General features: G+C 39.8%; 2 protein-coding genes across 8 annotated transcripts in view; one reads left to right on the top strand and one right to left on the bottom strand.

The window, feature by feature from the left end:
* LOC107584527 (spectrin alpha chain, non-erythrocytic 1) overlaps positions 1–19,974 on the top strand; it is a 37,250-nt gene extending 17,276 nt beyond the window's left edge. For 2 of the 7 annotated variants that reach the window (XM_016271164.1, XM_016271165.1), the window contains exons 11-57: positions 34–144; positions 244–321; positions 459–614; positions 702–906; positions 1,356–1,537; positions 1,671–1,914; positions 2,005–2,127; positions 2,249–2,466; positions 2,704–2,796; positions 2,910–3,044; positions 3,140–3,288; positions 3,840–3,899; positions 4,325–4,523; positions 4,625–4,729; positions 5,403–5,435; positions 5,568–5,603; positions 5,874–5,921; positions 7,285–7,376; positions 7,497–7,641; positions 8,086–8,267; positions 8,556–8,655; positions 8,790–8,987; positions 9,079–9,225; positions 9,342–9,445; positions 9,539–9,701; positions 9,946–9,960; positions 11,385–11,516; positions 11,608–11,745; positions 11,881–11,985; positions 12,081–12,289; positions 12,390–12,510; positions 12,635–12,756; positions 12,898–13,030; positions 13,166–13,264; positions 13,386–13,545; positions 13,674–13,750; positions 13,861–14,070; positions 14,404–14,700; positions 14,797–14,909; positions 15,427–15,444; positions 15,773–15,835; positions 16,976–17,030; positions 18,570–18,766; positions 18,928–18,981; positions 19,070–19,216; positions 19,297–19,444; positions 19,560–19,974. In XM_016271164.1, the coding sequence (XP_016126650.1) occupies positions 34–144; positions 244–321; positions 459–614; positions 702–906; positions 1,356–1,537; positions 1,671–1,914; positions 2,005–2,127; positions 2,249–2,466; positions 2,704–2,796; positions 2,910–3,044; positions 3,140–3,288; positions 3,840–3,899; positions 4,325–4,523; positions 4,625–4,729; positions 5,403–5,435; positions 5,568–5,603; positions 5,874–5,921; positions 7,285–7,376; positions 7,497–7,641; positions 8,086–8,267; positions 8,556–8,655; positions 8,790–8,987; positions 9,079–9,225; positions 9,342–9,445; positions 9,539–9,701; positions 9,946–9,960; positions 11,385–11,516; positions 11,608–11,745; positions 11,881–11,985; positions 12,081–12,289; positions 12,390–12,510; positions 12,635–12,756; positions 12,898–13,030; positions 13,166–13,264; positions 13,386–13,545; positions 13,674–13,750; positions 13,861–14,070; positions 14,404–14,700; positions 14,797–14,909; positions 15,427–15,444; positions 15,773–15,835; positions 16,976–17,030; positions 18,570–18,766; positions 18,928–18,981; positions 19,070–19,216; positions 19,297–19,444; positions 19,560–19,685 (6,045 nt within the window). In that variant the 3' untranslated portion in view covers positions 19,686–19,974. The remainder of the gene's footprint in view (positions 1–33; positions 145–243; positions 322–458; positions 615–701; positions 907–1,355; positions 1,538–1,670; positions 1,915–2,004; positions 2,128–2,248; positions 2,467–2,703; positions 2,797–2,909; positions 3,045–3,139; positions 3,289–3,839; positions 3,900–4,324; positions 4,524–4,624; positions 4,730–5,402; positions 5,436–5,567; positions 5,604–5,873; positions 5,922–7,284; positions 7,377–7,496; positions 7,642–8,085; positions 8,268–8,555; positions 8,656–8,789; positions 8,988–9,078; positions 9,226–9,341; positions 9,446–9,538; positions 9,702–9,945; positions 9,961–11,384; positions 11,517–11,607; positions 11,746–11,880; positions 11,986–12,080; positions 12,290–12,389; positions 12,511–12,634; positions 12,757–12,897; positions 13,031–13,165; positions 13,265–13,385; positions 13,546–13,673; positions 13,751–13,860; positions 14,071–14,403; positions 14,701–14,796; positions 14,910–15,426; positions 15,445–15,772; positions 15,836–16,975; positions 17,031–18,569; positions 18,767–18,927; positions 18,982–19,069; positions 19,217–19,296; positions 19,445–19,559) is intronic. The other 5 variants (XM_016271171.1, XM_016271169.1, XM_016271170.1 and 2 more) reach the window with 5 other exon arrangements.
* A 46-nt stretch (positions 19,975–20,020) lies between these two features.
* LOC107584613 (WD repeat-containing protein 34-like) overlaps positions 20,021–22,509 on the bottom strand; it is a 4,744-nt gene continuing 2,255 nt past the window's right edge. The window contains exons 5-7 of the mRNA XM_016271325.1: positions 21,124–21,356; positions 20,863–21,020; positions 20,021–20,352 (exon numbers count right to left, since the gene is read on the bottom strand). Coding sequence (XP_016126811.1) covers positions 20,114–20,352; positions 20,863–21,020; positions 21,124–21,356 — 630 coding nt within the window. The 3' untranslated portion in view covers positions 20,021–20,113. The remainder of the gene's footprint in view (positions 20,353–20,862; positions 21,021–21,123; positions 21,357–22,509) is intronic.

Genomic DNA, 22,509 nt, shown 5'->3' with positions numbered 1-22,509 from the left:
AGATTTAAACATTTCAAACCGTCTTTTTCAAAGGCTTTCCTGCTGAATGAAGATTTGGGTGACTCTCTAGATAGCGTTGAAGCTCTTCTGAAGAAACATGAAGATTTTGAGAAATCCCTCAGTGCCCAGGAAGAGAAGATCACTGTAAGAAATCACACAGTCTGATGTAAAATTCAAGGCCTTGAATAATCAGTTTTACAAATCTTACTCAGTTTCCTTTTAATTCTCTACTGAAATATACAGGCCCTGGATGAATTTGCCACCAAACTGATCCAGAACAATCACTACGCCAAAGAGGATGTGGCCACTCGCAGAGATGCAGTAAGTGGAGATTAGCACCCTGAAACGTCTTTCATTTCAGCCTCGCAAGCACTTTCCTCCCTTCAATTTATTGCTGACAGAAGTGCTGAATCACTGGTAATACTATGACTTGAACCCCCTTTTTTTTTTTACTTCAGCTGCTGAGCAGACGCAACGCTCTTCACGAGCGCGCTCAGTCTCGCCGTGCCGCCCTGGAGGACTCTTTCCATCTGCAGCAGTTCTTCCGGGACTCTGATGAGCTCAAGAGCTGGATCAATGAGAAGATGAAGACCGCCACTGATGAGGCCTACAAGGTATGTTGTCCTAGAGTTGTTTTGCAGATTTGGAATCATTTGTTTATTTTTCCTTCTTTCTCTCACCCTCTATTCCTTCTCTTTCAGGACCCATCCAACCTGCAGGGGAAGGTGCAGAAGCACCAGGCCTTCGAAGCTGAGCTTTCTGCCAATCAGAGCCGCATTGATGCACTGCAGAAGTCAGGCCAGGAGCTGATTGATAGGAAACACTACGCCTTCAGCGAAGTGTCCACCCGAATGGATGAGGTCAGCTCTCAGTGGAAGAAACTTCTAGAGTCAACTGAACTCAAAGGTGAGAAAATCTTCAAGAAACGACTTAAAACATCTGTTCCATCTTTATTTGACCATCTAACTCTAGCACTTTCTATTCTATTTTAATTATACTTTATCTATTTATCTATTTTTTAAAAACTAGCAGCTTTCTATTTTATCTACTTGTTTTTCTTTGTGTGTATATGTGGGTGTGTATATACCTTGCTATGTGTACTGCGTTAGGCTAACCGAGACTTGTCATTTGCACTTGTTAGTTTTGACGGCTTTTATTGTCCTCATTTGTAAGTCGCTTTGGATAAAAGTGTCTGCTAAATGACTAAATGTAAATGTAAAATGGCACAGTGTTATAGTGCTGCCTATTTCACAGGAAGAGACCGTAGTTAAAAACTGTTTATCAGATTTTTTTAAGATGGTATATATTAAACAAAAGGTAGATTTTCAGTGATATCACATAAATGACTCTTTCAGGGATTAAGTTGCGTGAAGCGAATCAGCAGCAGCAGTTCAATCGTAATGTAGAGGACATCGAGCTGTGGCTATATGAGGTGGAGGGACACTTAGCCTCAGATGACTTTGGCAAAGACCTGACCAGCGTCCAGAACCTTCAGAAAAAACATGCTCTGCTGGAGGCTGATGTGGCTGCCCACCAGGTAACAATGTCTGAATGATATTCAAAGTAACTGATATTGGATATTTACACTGTTTCTTTTATGATTCTGTGCAATTGGCAATCTGAACATTCTTCATCTTAACTTATATAGCTTGTTTCTCTCCTTTTGACAGGACCGCATTGATGGTATTACTATTCAGGGCCGGCAGTTCCAGGAGGCTGGTCATTTTGATGCTGATAACATCTGCAAAAAACAAGAGGCTCTGGTGGCACGCTACGAGGCCCTAAAGGAGCCAATGGCCGCCCGCAAACAAAAGCTGTCAGACTCTCTGCGTCTTCAGCAACTTTTTAGGGACGTAGAAGATGAGGAGACCTGGATCCGAGAGAAGGAACCCATTGCTTCCTCCACCAACAGGGGTTAGTGTGGTTATATTACATGAAATTAAATGTGAAATGACTATAAAATGTTTATATTCTTAATAAAATGATTTTCTCGTTCTCTCTCAGGAAAAGACCTTATTGGAGTCCAGAACCTTCTGAAGAAACACCAGGCTCTGCAGGCGGAAATCTCTGGCCATGAACCCCGAATCAAGGCTGTTACTCAGAAGGGGGAGGCCATGATTGAAGAGGGTAGGATTTAATTCTATGACTTTCATAAGACACTGACTTTCTATTAGGCATCAGTTCAGAACATCTTTAGCTATTATTCAAAGAAGAAACAATACATTTGAAATATTTTTCCCCGTTTCAGGTCACTTCGCAGGGGAGGATGTGAAAGCTAAGTTGCAAGAGCTACACAACCGTTGGGATGGACTGAAGGGAAAAGCAGCCCAGCGTAGACAGGATCTGGAGGACTCCCTTCAGGCTCAGCAGTACTTTGCTGATGCCAATGAGGCTGAGTCTTGGATGAGAGAGAAGGAGCCCATTGTAGGAAGCACTGACTATGGCAAGGATGAAGATTCTGCAGAGGTAAACAAGGAGGAGGGCTGGATCTAGAATGCAACTAATTAGAAACGAATATTTGAGCGAAAAATGCAGTGTAAGGTAAGAAAATAATTCAGTGGTTTTCTGGTGGTCTTGGTGATCGTTTCATATAGCATCCTTCATACATCATAAGATGGTTAAAGTACTTTTGTGGCATCTTAAATTGCAGTTTTGTATAAAAAAAACTGGATGGCTCTAACATGTCAGTGTTATCATTTACAGGCTCTGCTGAAGAAGCACGAGGCACTGATGTCTGATCTGAGTGCATATGGCAGCAGCATCCAGGCCTTAAAAGAACAAGCTGAGGCCTGCAGAGTAAGATCACATAACAACACCTCTACATTGCCCAAAGGAAAATAACATGTAAACCTTTGTTCAATGTTATGGCAATGAAAATGTGGTCCTTTTTCATTGCTTTTAATCAACAGCAACAAGTGGCCCCCACTGATGATGAGACCGGCAAGGAGCTGGTTCTTGCTCTATACGACTACCAGGAGAAGAGTCCACGTGAGGTCACCATGAAGAAGGGCGACATCCTGACTCTGCTCAACAGCACCAACAAGGTGATTAATAGGGCACGCTACATGTGTTACTTAGCATGCCAATTTGAATCCAGATGAGCGCTTAGACTCATGAAAGAAATATATCTTGTTCTCAGGACTGGTGGAAAGTGGAAGTGAACGACAGGCAGGGCTTTGTTCCCGCAGCGTACGTGAAGAAGTTGGACCCGACTCAATCTTCCTCTCGCGAGAATCTGCTAAACGAACAGGGCAGCATCGCTCTGCGACAGGAGCAGACTGAGAATCAGTAAGAGTCATTCTGCCTTTGGTTTTCTAATCAAATGATTGTGGGTAGAATTCTTGCTTTGTTTAATATGCATTCGGGCTATCAATGTCTCAAAAGTTTGAGGTCAGAAAGAAAATAAATTATTATTTTTATTCAGAAAGGATTCATTAAATTGATCAAAAGTGACAATAAATACATTTATAATGTTACAAAAGATTTGTTTCACATTTGTTCTTTTGAACTTTGTTCATCAAAGAAAAATGTTTACTGAAAAAAAGTATCAGTTTCCACAAAAAATATTAAAAAGTATTAATTCATAATTTTAATTGATTGATGGCCCTAATGTGAACATTTATTTGTCATTTTCAACCTTACAACTTGCATTCCAACAAAATAATTTCTTTTTAACACAAAGCCTCTTTAGATCTTTGCATCTTTATTCTTCCTGCAGCTTAAATGAGGCATCTGTTAAAAACTAACTCTCGTGTTTCTGACCCCTCATTACTCCTCTTTTTCCTTTCTTTTCTTAATTTAAATGCTTGCATGTGTCTGCTTGCCCTGCCCTGTGGCAGGACTGTGGTCACCAAGGAGGTGTGCAGCGTGTCTGTGCGCATGAAGCAGGTGGAGGAACTGTGAGTAGGCCCGACCAATGTCATTTATTTGATTAAAGAAGCCTCCATCATTGCAAAATGTTCATCCACATTCCCCTCATCCATCTTGCTGTTTTTCTCATGCTTTAGGTCTTCTGTCACTCTAGCCTTCCTGTACATCTGTCTGTCCATCAGATCATTGTCTCATTCTTCCTCCTCTTCTATTCCATCAAGGGATAGACGTTTACATCTCTTCTGAGGATGTTGTCATTCTGAGCTTTTACTTTTCGTAGAATTGGTGTCTAGATGTTTTACTCTGCGTTTTCGGTTGCTGACTATGCAGATTTCTTGGCATTAGTTAAACCCCTGTCTGTGTTTCCAACTCCCATTTCCTCTCCTAGAAGGAGATGTGTCAGTCCCAGTGTTGAGGTGGGAGTTGCATTAAAGGCTCTGACCTCTTTCTTTAGGTATGGTACACTGCAAGAGTTGGGAGAGAAGAGGAAGGACATGCTGGAGAAGAGCTGCAAGAAGTTCATGCTTTTCCGTGAGGCGAACGAGCTGCAGCAGTGGATCAATGAGAAAGAATCAGCGCTTACTAATGAGGAGGTCGGCTCTGATCTAGAGCAAGTGGAAGTGCTGCAGAAGAAGTTTGATGACTTCCAGAAGGTATGTTTTTATTCAACATTTATGACTCATTTATCACTGGACACTCTCATTAACTAATATGTGTTCACTGATTCTAAACTTGTTTTTTTATTGTTTACTAGGATCTGAAAGCAAATGAGTCTCGGCTGAGGGACATAAACAAGGTGGCATCTGAGCTGGAATCTGAAGGACTGATGGCTGAAGAGGCTCCTGTTGTGCAGGCCCAGGTATGACTAAAAACACTTTACACACAGTGAATTTGATTAAACCTATATTGCCATTGAAAAGTTTGGGGTCAGTTTCTTTCTTTGCTACCGTGCATTAAATTGATCAAAAGTGATTTTAAAGACATTTATCATGTTAAAAAGATTTCTATTTCAAATAATTGCTGTTCTTTTTAGAGCTTTCTATTTATCAAAGAATCGTAAAAATAAAATAGTTGTGCTGCCTAATATTTTTTTGGGAAACTGCTGTTTACAACATTGATAATAATAAGAAATATTTCTTGAGCACCAAATCAGCATATTAGAATGATTTCTGAAGGAAATGAAAAACAGTTATTTTAACAATAAAATATTTCACAATATTAATGTTTTTACTGTATGTGTGTTCATATAAATGTAGCTTTGGTGAGCATAATAGACTTCTTTCTAAAACATTAAAAAAATCTTACCAAACCTTTTGATGGTACTGTACATCATGATGTTTTCTCAATTTTTAGTCATTCCACTCATCAATTGTATGTTTACATTGAAACTTGGAAGAGTATATATGAGTAGTACTCTTATTTATATGCCTGAATTTATGAGTTTTGTAGATTTGGTGATCTTACCTATTTTTTCCCCTTTCTCCTTCCGACCCTTCATCCTTCATCACATCACCCTTTCATCCCGCTATCAGCAACTAGAGATGCTGGGCTCAGCTCCTGGCAAGGTCATTATTGTACCATTCATCTTGTCTCTACAACAGTTGGGGTGTCTGCATGCCTGCATGAAACAAACACACGAGTATCATACAATGTTTTTTATTTTATTTAAACTGATTCTATTCATTTATTGTACACAGGACGAGCCAGATTCCAAAGGTGCATCTCCATGGAAGGTAATATAGCATGCTGAATTTGAAATGCTTTAAATGTAATTTATTATATCATCTAATCGTGGGTCACTGAGATTGATGTATGTTTAGTTTTTAAGTAGGGTCTTGTTTGACCTGTATGTCATCCACAGTGGTGTTTGGAGACTGGTTACAGAACGACAAGAACAGTCTGGTTCTTGTAACTCCTTTTGTGACACTCTCTTGACTGGTGTTTTTTTTCTGTTCTTTTCCTGTCCTCTCTCTGTTTTTTACACATTTTTTTACTCAATGTAGTCTGTTCGCTTGGCTGTTCAAACAACGGCCAACTTTAATACTATTAAGGTAAGATTCTAAGTTCTTAATTTCAGTCTTTTAAATTTTTCCTCAACCAATCCCGCTAAATCCTGCATTGTGCCCCATGTACCTGGAGGACTAACTCATTGTGGTGGTCTTGTACTCTTACCATGGTTTCCTGTTCCCTACGTCCTATTACTGAACCATCAACTGTGCAGTTGCATCCCCCTCCCTTTGTTTCTATTCATGAGTCTGTGTTGACCATTTGAAATAACTCCTTTATTTCTTCACACCTACAGGTGCATCTCAATAAATTAGAATGTTGTGGAAAAGTTCATTTATTTCAGTAATTCAACTCAAATTGTGAAACTTGTGTATTAAATAAATTCTATGCACACAGACTGAAGTAGTTTAAGTCTTAGATTATTTTAATTGGGATGATTTTGGCTCACATTTCATAAAAACCCTCCAATTCACTATCTCAACAAATTAGAATACTTCATAAGACCAATAAAAAAACATTTTTAGTGAATTGTTGGCCTTCTGGAAAGTATGTTCATTTACTGTACATGTACTCAATACTTGGTTGGGCCTCCTGCGTTGACTGTGGGCTTCCATTACACCTGAGCAGTGCCACAGGCTGATTGCCTCCATGTCACGCCGCACTGATGCAGTAATTCATGCAAAAGGAGGCCCAACCAAGTATTGAGTACATGTACAGTAAATGAACATACTTTCCAGAAGGCCAACAATTCACTAAAAATGTTTTTTTTATTGGTCTTATGAAGTATTCTAATTTGTTGAGATAGTGAATTGGTGGGTTTTTGTGAAATGTGAGCCAAAATCATCACAATTAAAAGAACCAAAGACTTAAACTACTTCAGTCTGTGTGCATTGAATTTATTTAATACACGAGTTTCACAATTTGAGTTGAATTACTGAAATAAATTAACTTTTCCACGACATTCTAATTTGAGATGCACCTGTATGTTTTGGGGGAGGTAAAACAGCCATTCTTGAATGCATTAATGCTTCTTTTTCAGTTTGTGGCTGATGAACCCACCCAAGTTTTCCATATTTGCTTACTGTCGTCACTCATCCTATGCACTTTAATGTTGTAGCCTTTCTGTTTATGCCACTCACCCATACTGTCGCTTTCGCTACAGATATGAAGAGCAAATATGGTGCAAAGGATATAGAGCCATTTATGTGGTGCTTTGGACAGTGGGTTGGCTGTTAAATTTCATGTTTCTGAATGTAGATTGACAAAAAAGTTTTGTTTCTCATCAGTCATTTTATATCATTTAAGACGTGACCTCAGGGTGTCAGATCTGCTGTCTGGGATCCTATCATTGTTTTAACTGGACCTATAACCTGACCTCTGATTAGCTGCTAATGGTTTTATGTGTAGGAGCTGAACAACCGTTGGAGGGCCTTGCAGCAGCTGGCTGAAGACAGAAGCAACATGCTGGGTAGTGCTCATGAGGTGCAGCGGTTCCACAGGTACATATATGCCACTGATTAACCTCAAAATTATCTGTCATACATACTTGTTCATGTTATACTTGTATGATGTGAGCCACATGAAGTCCAGAGGAATTCAGTTCATTGTGTGATTTATAGGGATGCAGATGAGACAAAGGAATGGATCGAAGAGAAGAACCAAGCCCTGAACACTGATAACTATGGCCATGACCTCGCCAGCGTGCAGGCTCTGCAGCGTAAGCACGAAGGCTTTGAGAGAGATCTGGCCGCTCTAGGAGACAAGGTAAAATGTTTACCATTTTTGGTTTAGTTTGTGGTTCATTCCTAACAGAACATCTACTAGATATTTAGTTCAGTCATGAAACTATATGGCACAGTCTGATAGGTCCTTTACATGCAATCTGCTACCGATTACATTATTTACTACACGGCACAAGTTGATTGTCCTCTGTTGATTCTATTCGCTGTAAATTGGTTCTGCAGCACGCTATCAGAGTTCCTCTGAAACCCTCCACCTCCCCCAGCACCACCTGTCTAGGTCTGCTACAGGATTTATGTGTGCCTATTCAAGCTGCAGCAGCATATCTAACATGCTTGCTCTGGTGTAGCGGGTGTATCAGATCTAGTCCGCCAAGAACTAAAACATTAATATTATCATATCTATTAACATGCTAAAGCTATTTTTAGAGTTGTCATGATTGATATATAATTTTCTCCCCTGGGGCAGGTGAATTCTCTTGGTGAGACTGCAGAGCGTCTGATTCAGTCTCATCCTGAGGCTGTGGATGACATCCAAGAGAAGTGCACCGAGCTGAACACAGCCTGGAGCAGCCTGGTGGGTCGTGCTGACCAACGCAAAGAAAAACTGGGCAACTCTCATGACCTGCAGCGCTTCCTCAGTGACTTCAGGTGAGAAGGAGGAAAAAAAGAGGGATGGAAAGAGAGTATAAAAGATGCAAAACAAACAACTTAGAGAAACTGTATAGGCCGTTGACGAGCATCTGTTGGGTTAGTTTTTTTGGTGTGTTCCACACGCCGGCTCTCGGCGGGCTCACGTTGGTGTCAGTCTGCCCGAGACGACAACACCATCGGCTTTCTTCGCCACTAGTTCTTTGAAGCCGGCTTGGAGTGTCCCGGCCTTATGACATCAGAGCAGTAATATAGAACAGACTAAACAAATCTGTGCTTCTCTCCCAGAGATCTCATGTCCTGGATCAATGGAATCAGAGGGCTGGTGTCTTCAGATGAGCTGGCCAAGGACGTCACTGGAGCTGAAGCCCTTTTGGAGAGACATCAGGTACTTAAAAACACCTATGATATGTACTTTGTTACAGTTGCTGTTTAGAAGATGAGTTTCTTTTGCTAATATTTAGCAAAACCCTGTTTATCCCATGAACATATGTTAAACGCTCACATATTTACATTCTGTAGGAACATCGCACTGAGATTGATGCTCGTACAGGCACGTTCCAGGCATTTGAGCAATTTGGACAGCAGCTGCTTGCCCGTGGCCACTACGCCAGCCCTGAGATCAAACAGAAGCTGGAGGCTCTTGAATGGGAACGTGCTGATCTGGAGAAGGCCTGGATCCAGCGCAGGATGATGCTGGACCAGTGCCTGGAGCTGCAGGTAAGCAAGGACCATGTTTATATTTTATACACAAAACTTGGACACTTGAAGATGGCAAATGATATCATATGTTTCTTTTTGTCTCCCACAGCTATTCAACCGTGACTGCGAACAGGCTGAGAATTGGATGGCAGCTCGCGAGGCCTTCTTGGCCAGCGATGACAAGGGAGACTCCCTGGACAGCGTGGAGGCTCTCATCAAGAAACATGAAGACTTTGATAAGGCTATCAATGTGCAGGTCAGCAAGCGCCATTGTGATATGCAGCAGTCAAGCTCAACTTTATTTGATTTTGAATTTGGGGTCTTTTGTGAAAACTTTTTTTGTGCTATTTATTTTCATTTGTCTGCTCGCAGGAAGAGAAAATTGCAGCACTGCAGTCTTTTGCTGACCAGCTTGTTAGCGCTGACCACTACGCCAAACCTGAGATCTTTAATCGCCGTAATGAGGTCTTAGACAGGTCAGGGTTCTTCTTTTTGATACTGCTCTCACTGAGTGAATCCGTCCAATATGTGTGATTTATGTTAAAGCAGTATGTCCTTTTGACCTCCAGGTGGCGCCGTCTCAAGGCTCAGATGATTGAGAAACGCTCTAAGCTGGGTGAGTCCCAGACTCTGCAGCAGTTCAGCAGAGATGTAGATGAGATCGAAGCATGGATCAGTGAGAAACTCCAAACCGCCACTGACGAGTCTTACAAGGACCCCACCAATATACAGGTAACATCACATTTCAGGTATCACTCTCTGGACAGATAAGTGAATATTTTTGCAAACATGCTAAAGTTCTAAAGGTGAATATCCCGCCTAAGTCTAACCTTGTAAATATATTAATACCATGATACATTCAAGTGCAAATTAAAATGTGTTTCTCATATTATCCCCGCCTCAACCAGCCCCAAGTGTTTTATTATATAGGAAATTAAACTGAAACTCTGTCTGTGTTCCCATTGTCTGTTTCTAGCTGTCCAAGCTGCTGGTAAGTGCAGTAGTGTGCCAGAGCTAACTAACCCCAATAGGGTCTCTCCACTTGTCCGTTGTCTCATTGTTTTGTCTGTAAATGTGTATTTGAGTTCCGTATGTCTATTATGTGGCTCGCTTTGTTCAGCATCATCAGTCGTTTGTCCCCTTCCTGCGCCCCATCGTTGCAGCATTTAATTTTTAATTTCTGGGTGTGGCCTCCATTTTCTTGTTGTCATTGAAGTTGGGGTGTCTTGGTTTAAATTTGTTCCACACAGAAAAGCTGAACTTCTCACAGAGTTGTGGATCTAAGCGCAAACTTTGACAAAAGGTAGTATGCGAAGACAATTTCTGGCTGTGTTCAGAATAGTGTTGTAGAATGATATGCTTTATGCTGCCTACTGTTTTATGTACTACTATGTGAAACAGAACACATTACACATTTTACATACAGATGTAAACAGCTTTTTTAAAAAACATTTTATCATAAATAGCGCAATTAATGTTTCCAGTTTGTTTGTGACAGGCCAATAAAGGTCAAGTTGAGTGCATTACATTGTGGGATACAGTATCCCACACAGTGTGTCCTAATTGTACCGCACATTTTGATATTACATGGATACAGATTTTACAAAATACATCTAATATGCATGCTGCAAAAGTAGTATGCATAGTACGTTAGAGTGCTATTCCGAACATAGCCGCAATCCTGTGTCAACCCAGAGAGAGAAAGTGGAGAGGTGCTTTCAAACAAGTAATTCTGCTTTGCTTTTTGTGGAATACTGTGTTAAAACAACAGAATCAGTTACATGTGTGCTACAGCCAGAATCCATATGCAGTTAGAGTACCAGCAGCCCGGCTTCCTTTGAGTGTATCAGCAAATGCTTTAGATAAGCTGTTTGGAATTGCTTTTTCCTTCTTCCGTTCTCTCTGGGTGATATAAAATGTGGAATGATCTCAAACAAAACACCCCAACTCCTCCTAGGTTCCACACAGAGTTCATTGTGTGCTGGATGGTGTCCATTTCATTTTATTGAATGTTCCATCAGGCTTTGATTGTGTCCTGTTCATAGTATGAGTTCCGCGTTATATGTTTGGTGGTTTGTAAATTCAAAGTCACTTCACTTTTTTTTTTTAAATGCAATGTACACTTTTACGTTTTGAAAGGTTTGCTCTTTTGTGACTACAAATAAGACATCAACTTTCACAAACAGTCTACACAAAGGCATACACACAAAATGCACACACACACAGGTTACAATAGCATTGAATATGCACCGCTTTCACTGAAATTGAGTTTTTACACACAAGTTTATATCATTGTCATGTACACATCTGCAGTGTTAGATACAAAACCAGCTATTGCTTTTTCACAGCCGCACCCATGCATGACTTCACTGTGTGGCTCAGTTTTGCTGTATTTCGCTTTCTTGACACTTTCAGAGCAAGCACCAGAAGCACCAGGCTTTTGAGGCTGAGTTACACGCTAATGCTGATCGTATCCGTGGGGTGATTGACACGGGCAATGCTCTCATCCAGAGAGGTGCCTGTGCTGGAAGTGAGGATGCCGTCAAGGTAACAATTTCAGAAGTATTTCTGAAATAGGCAGCTGGTGAGTTACAGTCTGTGATCATTTTGCTGTGGTCGCACTCACATTTGCTCTCAGGTTCGTCTTAATGCTCTGGATGAGCAGTGGCAGTTCCTTGTCAACAAATCTGCCGAGAAGAGTCAAAAACTGAAGGAGGCAAACAAGCAGCAGAACTTCAACACTGGCATCAAGGACTTTGACTTCTGGTTGTCTGAGGTATTGATCATATGACTTATTAGTAGCTACTTAGGATAATTCTTGGTAGGTCTTGACTTAAATCATGACTTAAATGTAAAAGTTTAATTAAATAATAATAACAATATCCATTACACATTTTTCCTGTGCTCTTAGGTTGAGGCTCTTCTTGCCTCTGAGGATTATGGCAAAGATCTGGCCTCAGTCAACAATCTGCTTAAGAAGCACCAGCTTTTGGAGGCTGACATCTCTGCTCATGAGGTAGCTCTTCAGACATACTGATCAGGGATCACTCGTTCAGAGCATTTCCAAAATCCAGTATATTTTGTTCAATGCTTGTTTCTGTGTTCTTATAGGATCGTCTGAAGGATCTTAATGGCCAGGCTGACAGTCTGATGGCCAGCAAAGCCTTCGACACCTCTCAGGTTAAGGATAAGCGTGATGCCGTTAACAGACGCTTTAGCAAAATCAAGAGCATGGCTGCTGGGCGCCGTGCCAAGCTGAATGAGTCGCATCGTCTGCATCAGTTCTTCAGGGATCTGGACGATGAAGAATCTTGGATCAAGTATGGTTTACATCATTCTGAGTGATTGATCGGATAATTGATCTCACTAACTGCATTCTTTTGAGGCTGTATACTAGATTGAATTCATTGCTTCCATTAGGGAAAAGAAGTTGTTGGTGAGCTCGGAGGACTACGGACGTGATTTGACAGGAGTACAGAATCTGAGGAAGAAACACAAGAGGCTGGAGGCTGAGCTTGGAGCACACGAGCCGGCCATTCAGGTGAGGAGGCACCTGCATCATGGTTACATATCAATTCACAGAAATGAATAAGCCATGATTGGAGCATATTAAAAGCCAATTGAATCAGCATTCTGAATGCTAACAGTATTTTGTGGCCTTGCAGTCTGTGTTGGAGACTGGGAAGAAGCTGTCTGACGACAACACCATTGGACAGGAGGAGATCCAGCAGAGGCTGGCCCAGTTTGTGGAGCACTGGAGGGAACTGAAAGATCTGGCTGCTGCTCGGTGAGAAGCTGTATTATACTATTTAGCTTTTTTTGTTCTTTTTCTGCTCATGTTGAAGAGTTCGTATCAATAATAAAAAAACAATTTTAAAAAACATTTAAAAAATCTTACCAATTATTGTTTGGTTTTCCTGGTTTTTAGTGGGCAGAGGCTTGAGGAGTCGCTGGAATACCAGCAGTTTGTAGCAAATGTGGAGGAAGAGGAAGCTTGGATTAATGAGAAACTGAACCTGGTTGGAAGTGAGGACTACGGTGATACTCTGGCAGCTGTCCAGGTGTGAAAAAATAAACCACATTTAGCTGATTATGCCTTGATCTTGGACACACCTTCATATTTCTGTTTTTAGCTTGTGTCTTAATTATTTTATTTTATTTATTTATTTATTTTATTTATTTATCTTATGTTCCAGGGCTTGCTGAAGAAACACGAAGCATTTGAAACAGATTTTACTGTGCACAGGGACCGAGTGAATGATGTGTGTTCCAATGGAGATGAACTTATCAAAAAGGTACAGTTCAACTATTAGAAAGTCCATATACTGACCCTTTAATGCTTAATTACGGATGGTTTCTTTGAAGTAGAATGTGACCTGACAGTCATAATTTCATCATATTGTTGCTTTTGTGCAGGAGAACCACAATGTGGAGAACATCATGGCTAAAATGAAGGCCCTGCATGGGAAGGTGTTGGAGCTGGAAAGAGCTGCAGCTCAGAGGAAGTCTAAGCTGGATGAGAACTCTGCCTTCCTTCAGTTCAACTGGAAGGCTGATGTGGTGGAGTCCTGGATTGGTGAGTTAATGATGTTTCATTCAAATGAGAGGAAACTTTCATTTAAAAGAGGGTTTGTTAAGAAATAAAGTGTTATTTTCTCTGCTTCTTTGTAATCTGTATCTCAAATGTGACTTTGGCTTGATCAGGTGAGAAGGAAAACAGCCTGAAGACTGATGACTATGGTCGTGATCTTTCCTCGGTGCAGACTCTGCTCACTAAACAGGTGTGACATTGCATAAGAAAAAATGTACAATGCAATCATAAGTCTTAGAAAAGCAGGTCCTTTCAAGCTTTACTGCTGTAACTGACCGTTTTTATTCCACTCTTCCATAGGAAACCTTTGATGCTGGGCTTCAGGCCTTCCAGCAGGAAGGCATCACCAACATCACAGCCCTGAAAGACCAGCTGTTGGCAGCCAAACACGTGCAATCCAAGGCCATAGAAGCTCGTCATGCTATCCTGATGAAGCGCTGGAATCAGCTGCTGTCTAACTCAGCTGCCCGCAAGAAGAAGCTTCTGGAAGCCCAGGAGCACTTCAGAAAGGTTTAAAGAAAGGAATTTTGCCTCAAGTTAGGAAAATTGATTTTTGTGTGTCTTTAACTCCTGTTTTCGTTTAGAAGCTCGTCATGCTATCCTGATGAAGCGCTGGAATCAGCTGCTTTCTAACTCAGCTGCCCGCAAGAAGAAGCTTCTGGAAGCCCAGGAGCACTTCAGAAATGTCAAAAGGCTAAAAGGGTCTTTTAAGCCATAAACAGTCCAACACTCCAGCATGATCCTACGCAGACGCTACAGGTTTAAAGAAAGGAATTTTGCCTCAAGTTAGGAAAATTGATTTTTGTGTCTTTAACTCCTGTTTTCGTTCGCCACTCCATCCAGGTCGAGGATCTGTTCCTCACTTTTGCCAAGAAGGCCTCAGCCTTCAACAGCTGGTTTGAGAACGCTGAAGAAGATCTGACAGACCCTGTGAGGTGCAACTCTCTGGAGGAGATCAGGGCTCTGCGGGACGCCCATGACGCCTTCCGCTCCTCGCTCAGCTCCGCAGAGGCCGACTTCAGCCAACTGGCAGAACTTGATCGCCAGATCAAGAGTTACCAGGTGGCCTCCAATCCATACACTTGGTTCACCATGGAGGCTCTAGAGGAGACCTGGAGGAACCTTCAAAAGATCATCAAGGTGATGATGGCATCCTGAAGCATGACTGCATGTGTATAATGTAGAGTAAAAAAAAACAAAAAAACTCAATAATTCATTTTTGTACTTGCTCTATAGGAGCGAGAGCTGGAGCTACAGAAGGAGCAGAGGAGACAGGAAGAAAACGATAAACTCAGACAAGAGTTTGCCCAACATGCCAATGCCTTCCACCAATGGCTGCAGGAGACCAGGTACAGGGGACCAGCATGCACTACTTGGAGTGCTGAGTTCTCTTCGTATCATTATAGTAGAGTTATGCTCAAGGGCCAAACACACACTGCATGCAACGCATTGTATTGCCATTGCGTGAAATTGCAATTTCCATTGTATGAAATCACACACATCTGTTTGGATTTGATCAAGCTTTCCTGATCTCCATGTAACTTTCTTAGACGCCCATTTTCATTCATGTCATCGACTGTTTTTCTGACTACAGTCTTTAAAAGTCATTGCCTGCTTTGCCATGTTGTCTGTTTCGGTGAAGGTTTTCACATTGATCACACAACTTAAACCCATCTGGGCTTGATATGCTACAGCAGGGCTTTGTGCTGGTCACAGTAGCATTCATGTGATTGTTGAGTAGTGGCGATGTCACCACTCAATGTTTTAACTGTTTCTTTCTCTCTCCCTCCCCTATTTGTCTCTCTTTCCCCATTCCTTCGGCCTTCTCACTGCTACCATGATGCTTGGGATCATTTCTCTAATCAGGACATACCTTCTGGATGGGTTAATATCACATTTTATACTCTTTTACTATAGTATGTTTGTGTGTGAGTGTGTATGTATTGTTTAATAGCATTTAATGACTGATAGAAACACATTTGGTATAAAATAAACCAGGAATTTGAAAGTTTCAGGTTCGAGTAGAACAATAATTTGGATAGAAATAATACAGGGTGTCTTAAGATCATCAAGAAGGACTTTATCTCACTTTACATATATTTTGCGTATTTTATCGTATGTTTTGACTATATATTTCTAGATGTATTCCTTTGTTTTTTCACACTCTTTTTCCATTCCCTCTTCATCTCCCACCTCCCTCGTCTCTGAATAGCATAGCCTATCGGAGGGTAATCCGTGTCTATCAGTATGAAGTCGATGATGATCTTTCTGGAAGGTCTTCTCCCTTTTTTCTTCCTCTTCTGATTGGCCTCTTACCCCTCATCCACACCTTTTGGGTTTTCTTCTCATGCACTCGAGTCTGATCCCCACTGTAAAGGCTCTGTGTGTGTGTTCACTCCCTTTTACTAACATTCACTGCGATGTGAGGCTTTTTTTTAGATGAACCCTTCCAGCTTCTTAATCTAATAAGCCTGGCTACATTTGGCACCGATGTTGAGGAGTGTGAACATTTCATCCCATTCTTTAACCTTTTTGTTGTTTCAGTTATTTGTTGGGGGTTTTTTTTCTTTATTTGGAAGAAAATGTTCATGCACCAGATCCAGGGTGGAAACTGCAATGTGATTTCCATGATTGAAAAAGTACTTTTAGACATTTTCAATGTCCTGATCTGAATTTGAACAGCTGTGCATTGACATTTTTAGACATTTATTATATGGCTAGTTCAGTCGAACTCTGAATCTTTGATTTTGCACATTTTGCCTTTAAAAGTGTGCAAGACCTACACCCTAAACTAAAACTAAGCAGTGGTACAAATATAGCAGTTTCTAACCCTGTTGACAGCAGCCCTAATCAAGCATGGTCTGGATTACCATGGATGTAATTTAGCTTCGTTAGCATGACTTTCCTTACTGTAGTTGCATTCTGGGGTGGCTTCATAGTTCTCCATATCTACTACAAAACAATTGGTAAGTCCTATTATCATGTACAAGAAATTCAGGAAGATGTAGGTTACAGAACTAGACGTAATGACGGAGGTTGTGCAAACCATTTAAACAACTCGGAGTCATATAAAACAGACCTTTTTAACTCTCTGGAAAATACAACTGGTTTTGTTCCTGATAATGACCTAATAACTGAGCTAGTCTAGGGTGACCATACGTGCCATTTTCCCAGGACGCGTCCTGGCCAGGATTTCTATATTGCCTAAAATATCTAGGTTTTGGCTTTGTTTGCGTGTGCAAACCGATCGGTGTATGACATCAAAATACCATACAGACGGTTCCTTATGCTTTCAAAATGCTCTCGAGGTATTTTGATGTCATTAGACTGGCACGTGGAGTGAGTGAGATGATTGTGGGTGGATGTGCCATGTGCTCGTGCTGCTGCTGGTTTCATTATTCTGTGTGTGGGGCAGGTCCTGCATGGTGGAAGAATCCGGAACTCTAGAGTCACAGCTAGAGGCCACTAAGGTGAGTTTGAGAGCAGTGAATGGATAATTGAGACCCGTTTAATGAAGCTGATCGATTTTGGATAACAAAATGAATCGACATTAATGTATTAAATCAAATGAGCAGCACACTGCTGTTCAAAGCATCTTTTCTATTTTAATATATTTTCTATTTTAGATGGCAAAGCTGAATTTTCAGCTTTTTCTGATTATTATCAGTGTTGAAAACTATTTAATATTTAAACTGCTAAATATTTTGTGGAAAGCGTAACACATTTCTTTTCTTCTTTTTTTAATTAATTGAATATTTAAAGGAACAGTATTTATTTGAAACCGAAGTCTTTTGTAACATTATAAATGCCTTTTGATTAATTTAAAGAATTTAATTAAAAGAAAATGAAAATTCTGTCATTAATTACTCACCCTCATGTTGTTCATCTTCGGAACACAATTTAAGATATTTTTGATGAAATATGAGGGCTCTCTGACCCTCCCATAGACAGCAAGGTAACGCAAAGAAAACAAAAATAACGACTTTATTCCACATTTTCGTCTCTACTGCGTCACTTTGGATGCGCGTTCACGACAGTATCATGACGCGAGCGTGTGGCGGCGCTGACCCAGATCCGGCGTCCCCACACGCTCGTGTCATGATACTGTCGTGAACGCGCATCCAAAGTGACGCAGTAGAGATGAAAATGTGGAATAAAGTCGTTATTTTTGTTTTCTTTGCGCTAAAAAGTATTCTCGTAGCTTCGTAACTTTACAGTGAACCACTGATGTCACACGGACTACTTTGTCGATCATCTTGGTACTTTTCTGGATCTTGAACGTGGTAGTTACCTTGCTGTCTATGGGAGGGTCAGAGAGCCCTCAGATTTCATCAAAAATATCTTAATTTGTGTTCCGAAGATGAACGAAGGTCTTACGGGTTTGGAACAACATGAGGGTGAGTAATTAATGACAGAATTTTCATTTTTGGGTGAACTAACACTTTAATGTGTACTTGGTGTATAAAAGTGTTTCTTTAAATAAAAAATCACCAAACCGTTGAACGGTAGGTAGTCTGTATCATATAAAATAGTGAATACATTGTTTCTGATCAAAAATCATTTTATGAAAAATCCCCAAAAATGGTGTTTCATGTGCAAAATTGTAAATCCCAGACCTAGTCATGCAAATTGATCAAATCTAAAAATATAAATTTTATAAAATGAACTTATGTTGATCTCTAAAGACGTTTCTTTTTGTCAGTGTAGTGAGTACAATTTTTTTTGTAGTTTTGCCGAGTTACTTTACTTTTTTCTAGTTAAACGTTGCTTTGTGTGTCCTATTTATATAAAGTGGTTTTCTAATATCCATCCATTATAAATGACTAGAAAGTCATGGAAAGAACATTGGAATTCATTTGCCAGAAAGTATACTAACATTTCACTTTAGAAGTCTGTAAGAAAGAACACATTAATACACTTGCATAAGCTTTAAACCCTAGACAGTAATAGATGCACTGAACTATTAGATGCTCTGGTCTCATGTCTTATCCCTCGGGGTTTCTGTGCAGCGCAAGCACCAGGAGATTCGTGCCATGCGCAGTCAGCTGAAGAAGATCGAGGATCTGGGAGCAGCCATGGAGGAGGCGCTGATCCTAGACAACAAATACACAGAACACAGCACTGTGGGTCTGGCCCAACAGTGGGACCAACTCGACCAACTGGGCATGAGAATGCAACACAACCTGGAACAACAGATCCAAGCCAGGTGCCAACATTTTTCCATCATATTATATATATTATATTAAGAAAATTTTTGATTATAATTATTATTGATTTTTATTAGAATACCATTTTGTTTTTTTTAATACATTATTATTTTTTTAACATTTAATTTAACTTATTCTTTTTCTTGTACTTCTCTTCTAGAAACACTACAGGAGTAACAGAAGAGGCCCTGAAGGAATTCAGCATGATGTTCAAGTGCGTAATCAACTTTAATGAATAACAAAACATTACAATGCTAAACTTAAGTGTTCTTGAAAACTTAACAAAAATGTTTGTTTCTCAGACACTTCGACAAAGAAAAATCGGGCCGTCTCAATCACCAGGAGTTCAAGTCCTGCCTGCGGTCACTGGGCTACGACCTGCCCATGGTTGAAGAAGGAGAACCAGACCCAGAGTTTGAGTCCATCCTGGACATAGTGGATCCAAACAGGTGAGAAACACTATCTGTGGATGAGCTAAATATTCTGTGTTCTTTCTGTCATGGATCTAACATCAATTTGTTTCGTTCAGGGATGGAAACGTGTCCTTGCAGGAGTACATGGCCTTCATGATCAGCCGAGAAACAGAGAATGTGAAGTCAAGTGAAGAGATCGAGAGCGCTTTCCGTGCTCTCAGCGCCGAGAACAAACCTTACGTCACCAAGGAAGAACTCTACCAGGTACAAAATATCAAACCCATGCCATTTACAACTAGTATTAGATCAGTTTCAAACTTTTGGCCTGTTTCATGTTTGGTGTTAGAAAGATGATCTTAACGACCTTCTGTGCTTACAGAACCTGACGAAGGAACAGGCAGACTACTGCATTTCCCATATGAAGCCCTACCTGGACAGCAAGGGCCGCGAGATCCCGTCAGCTTTCGACTTTGTGGAATTCACACGCTCGCTCTTCGTCAATTGATTCCCCGCCTCTTGCCTGCCAGTGACCAATCGGGATGCGTTTTCCCCCTTTCACAAGAACACACAGCCAAACTGCATGGATCTGAATTGAAATTCTCTATAGCACCCAGTATAGCAATATCTGTATCTTGCTATCACTCTTAACTCTGCATATTTATCTGACACTTCCTCATGCTTCACCGACAATAGTGTAGTGGATCTGTCTGCATTTTATTGTGGTTGTTTTAGCTGTTAAGTGCTTTGCTTTGTTTAACAAAACTATAGAGAGGATATGCAATAACATCACCCACGAGACTGCAGTGTGCTTAAATAAACGCTACTGGTTATAACTGGAAGGAATTGTCAAGTGTTTTTATTTTACAGTGTAAATGTACAGTTGAAGATATGCAATGCATATATAAACGTGTTTTAAGAAAGTTTCAAACAGACTCAGTCCGCCACCTCATTGGCTAGCTGTTCTAGCATTGCCGTTTCCTTGGCACCTTGTTCTGTTAACTCGGAGCTGAGCTGCCAGATGCTGACACTACCATCTGCATTGCCCGCTGCCATCAGATTTGTGTGTTTGGGGTTGAACTCCAGACAATATGTTGGCTGACCACTTGTGTTCTGGTCAATTGTGGCAGCTGGCCTTAAAGACCTCCGACCCAAATCAAACATCTGGACCAAACCTGCCAGAGAAGAGTTTACATTTCAATTTAAAATGTATAATTATTATACAATATATCTTGAGACCATGCTTTCATTTTACTAAATATATTACATCATTTTTTTTATCTATATTAAAACGTTTTATTAGAGTGCAGTAAATATTTTGAGTGCAATTCTTTTTAATATAAAAAGTATCATGTAATATAATATTTATCAATATTTTATTAAAGGCACAATATGCAAGATTTTTTTATTAAAATATCCAAAAATCACTCAAACAGTATTATATATTTTGCTGACGTGTGTACTTACATTATCCCAAATGTTTCGAAGAATGTTTAAATCCAGAGAAATAAGCTTTATTTGTTTTGAATACGTGCCCTCTAGCGACGAAAATTACATATTGTGCCTTTAATATTAATAAACACCATTAATATATATTAATAGATTTTTCAATATATAAATGAAAAATATCCAATATAGATCTGCTCTATATATACTGCCCTTTTGGAGAATTACAAACATCTCACCTTGTCCTGTGGCTGCAGCAAAGACTAGAGGGCGTGTAGGTGACCACCTCACCCCAAACACATATGAATCGGACACCCGTAGAGACAGCAGGGGACGGGGCTGGAGCACAGTGTGCAGATGAGCCAAACCATCTGTTCCGACACTTACAAACAGATTCCTAAATTCAGAAACACCAGGAGGTGTTACAATTACTGCCAATTAGCCTTAAAGTAGATATTATACTAAGTAAATAACAGTACAAAATATACCACACAGCTTACCTATGGAACGGTGAGAAGTGGACTGAGTGCACAGGGCCCCCTAGTGGTGAGAAAGAGAATTGCACTGGAGCCCGCAGTGTCACGCTCTCACCATCAGGGGGCACTGCTGCCACTGTCTCACTGCTGAAGGAGCATTTGAGCACAAGGCCTCCTTCTGAGCCCACCAGGAATGTGTCCAGGTCCCACGGGGAAAGTGCAACAGAGGTTACTCCTATAGTGGTGCTACCTCGGGTCTTCAGGGAGAGACAATTGTGTTGTATTATTAGGGTGAAATGCTCAAAAATATGTCATGGTCATATGTCATCCCAAAATATATAATATGTGACCCTGGACCACAAAACCAGTCATAAGGGTCAATTTTTCGAAATTGATATTTATACATCATCTGAAAGCTGAATAAATATGCTTTCCATTGATGTATGGATGTTATGAAAGGACAATATTTGGCCGAGATACAACTATTTGAAAATCTGGAATCTGAGGGTGCAAAAAAAATCTAAATACTGAGAAAATCGCCTTTAAAGTTGTCCAAATGAAGTTCTTAGCAATGAATATTACTAATCAAATTAAGTTTTAATATATTTACAGTAGAAAATTTACCAAATATCTACATGGAACATGATCTTTACTTAATATCCTAATGATTTTTGGCATAAAAGAAAAATCAATAATTTTGACCCATACAATGTATTTTTGGCTATTGCTACAAATATACCCCAGCGACTTAAGACTGCTTTTGTGCTCCAGGGTCACATATTATATTATATTATTATATTGCACTGTGAAAAAACTACAATAGGACAGTACAATAAATACTGCCATAAAATATACAGCTCCTTACAGATTACATACTATATCATTTTTATTATCATATACCAGGTTTATTATAGTAAAAACTTAGTAACAAATAAACTTCATTAAAAAAAAAACATTTTCGTTACTTCTTATAAAATAAACAGCAACTGAATTAATGTAAAAAAATAAATAAATACTTACATTTATTTGATTTCAGCTAGTTTCATTTCTCATTTAAATTTGAATTAGTTTTACCTGATGTACTAAAATAACTTTAAATAAAAGACTAAATAAAATTAACCGAATTTCATTAATAATTTATATATATATATATATATATATATAAAACCTTTATAGACATAAAAATTTAAAAAAAAAAAAAGACAAATACACATAACAACATTACTAACATTTTACCAAAAATTTAAATGAAAACAGAAAATGCAAAAATAAAATCGGTTTCAAAATATTACAAAAACAAATACTATATACAGTAACAAAAATTAGGTAAAAAAAAATTGCTTATGAAAAGTACAAAAAATGTTAATCATTAGCATAATTTGTTATATTTTTCTAATGATTTTGAGATGA

Source organism: Sinocyclocheilus grahami, unplaced genomic scaffold (genome assembly GCF_001515645.1).
Source record: "Sinocyclocheilus grahami isolate Dianchi unplaced genomic scaffold, SAMN03320097.WGS_v1.1 scaffold61.1, whole genome shotgun sequence".
In the NCBI taxonomy this organism is placed as follows: domain Eukaryota; kingdom Metazoa; phylum Chordata; class Actinopteri; order Cypriniformes; family Cyprinidae; genus Sinocyclocheilus; species Sinocyclocheilus grahami.
The sequence above is the reverse complement of the archived record's forward strand: the minus strand, read 5'-3'. Positions and strand labels throughout refer to the sequence as shown.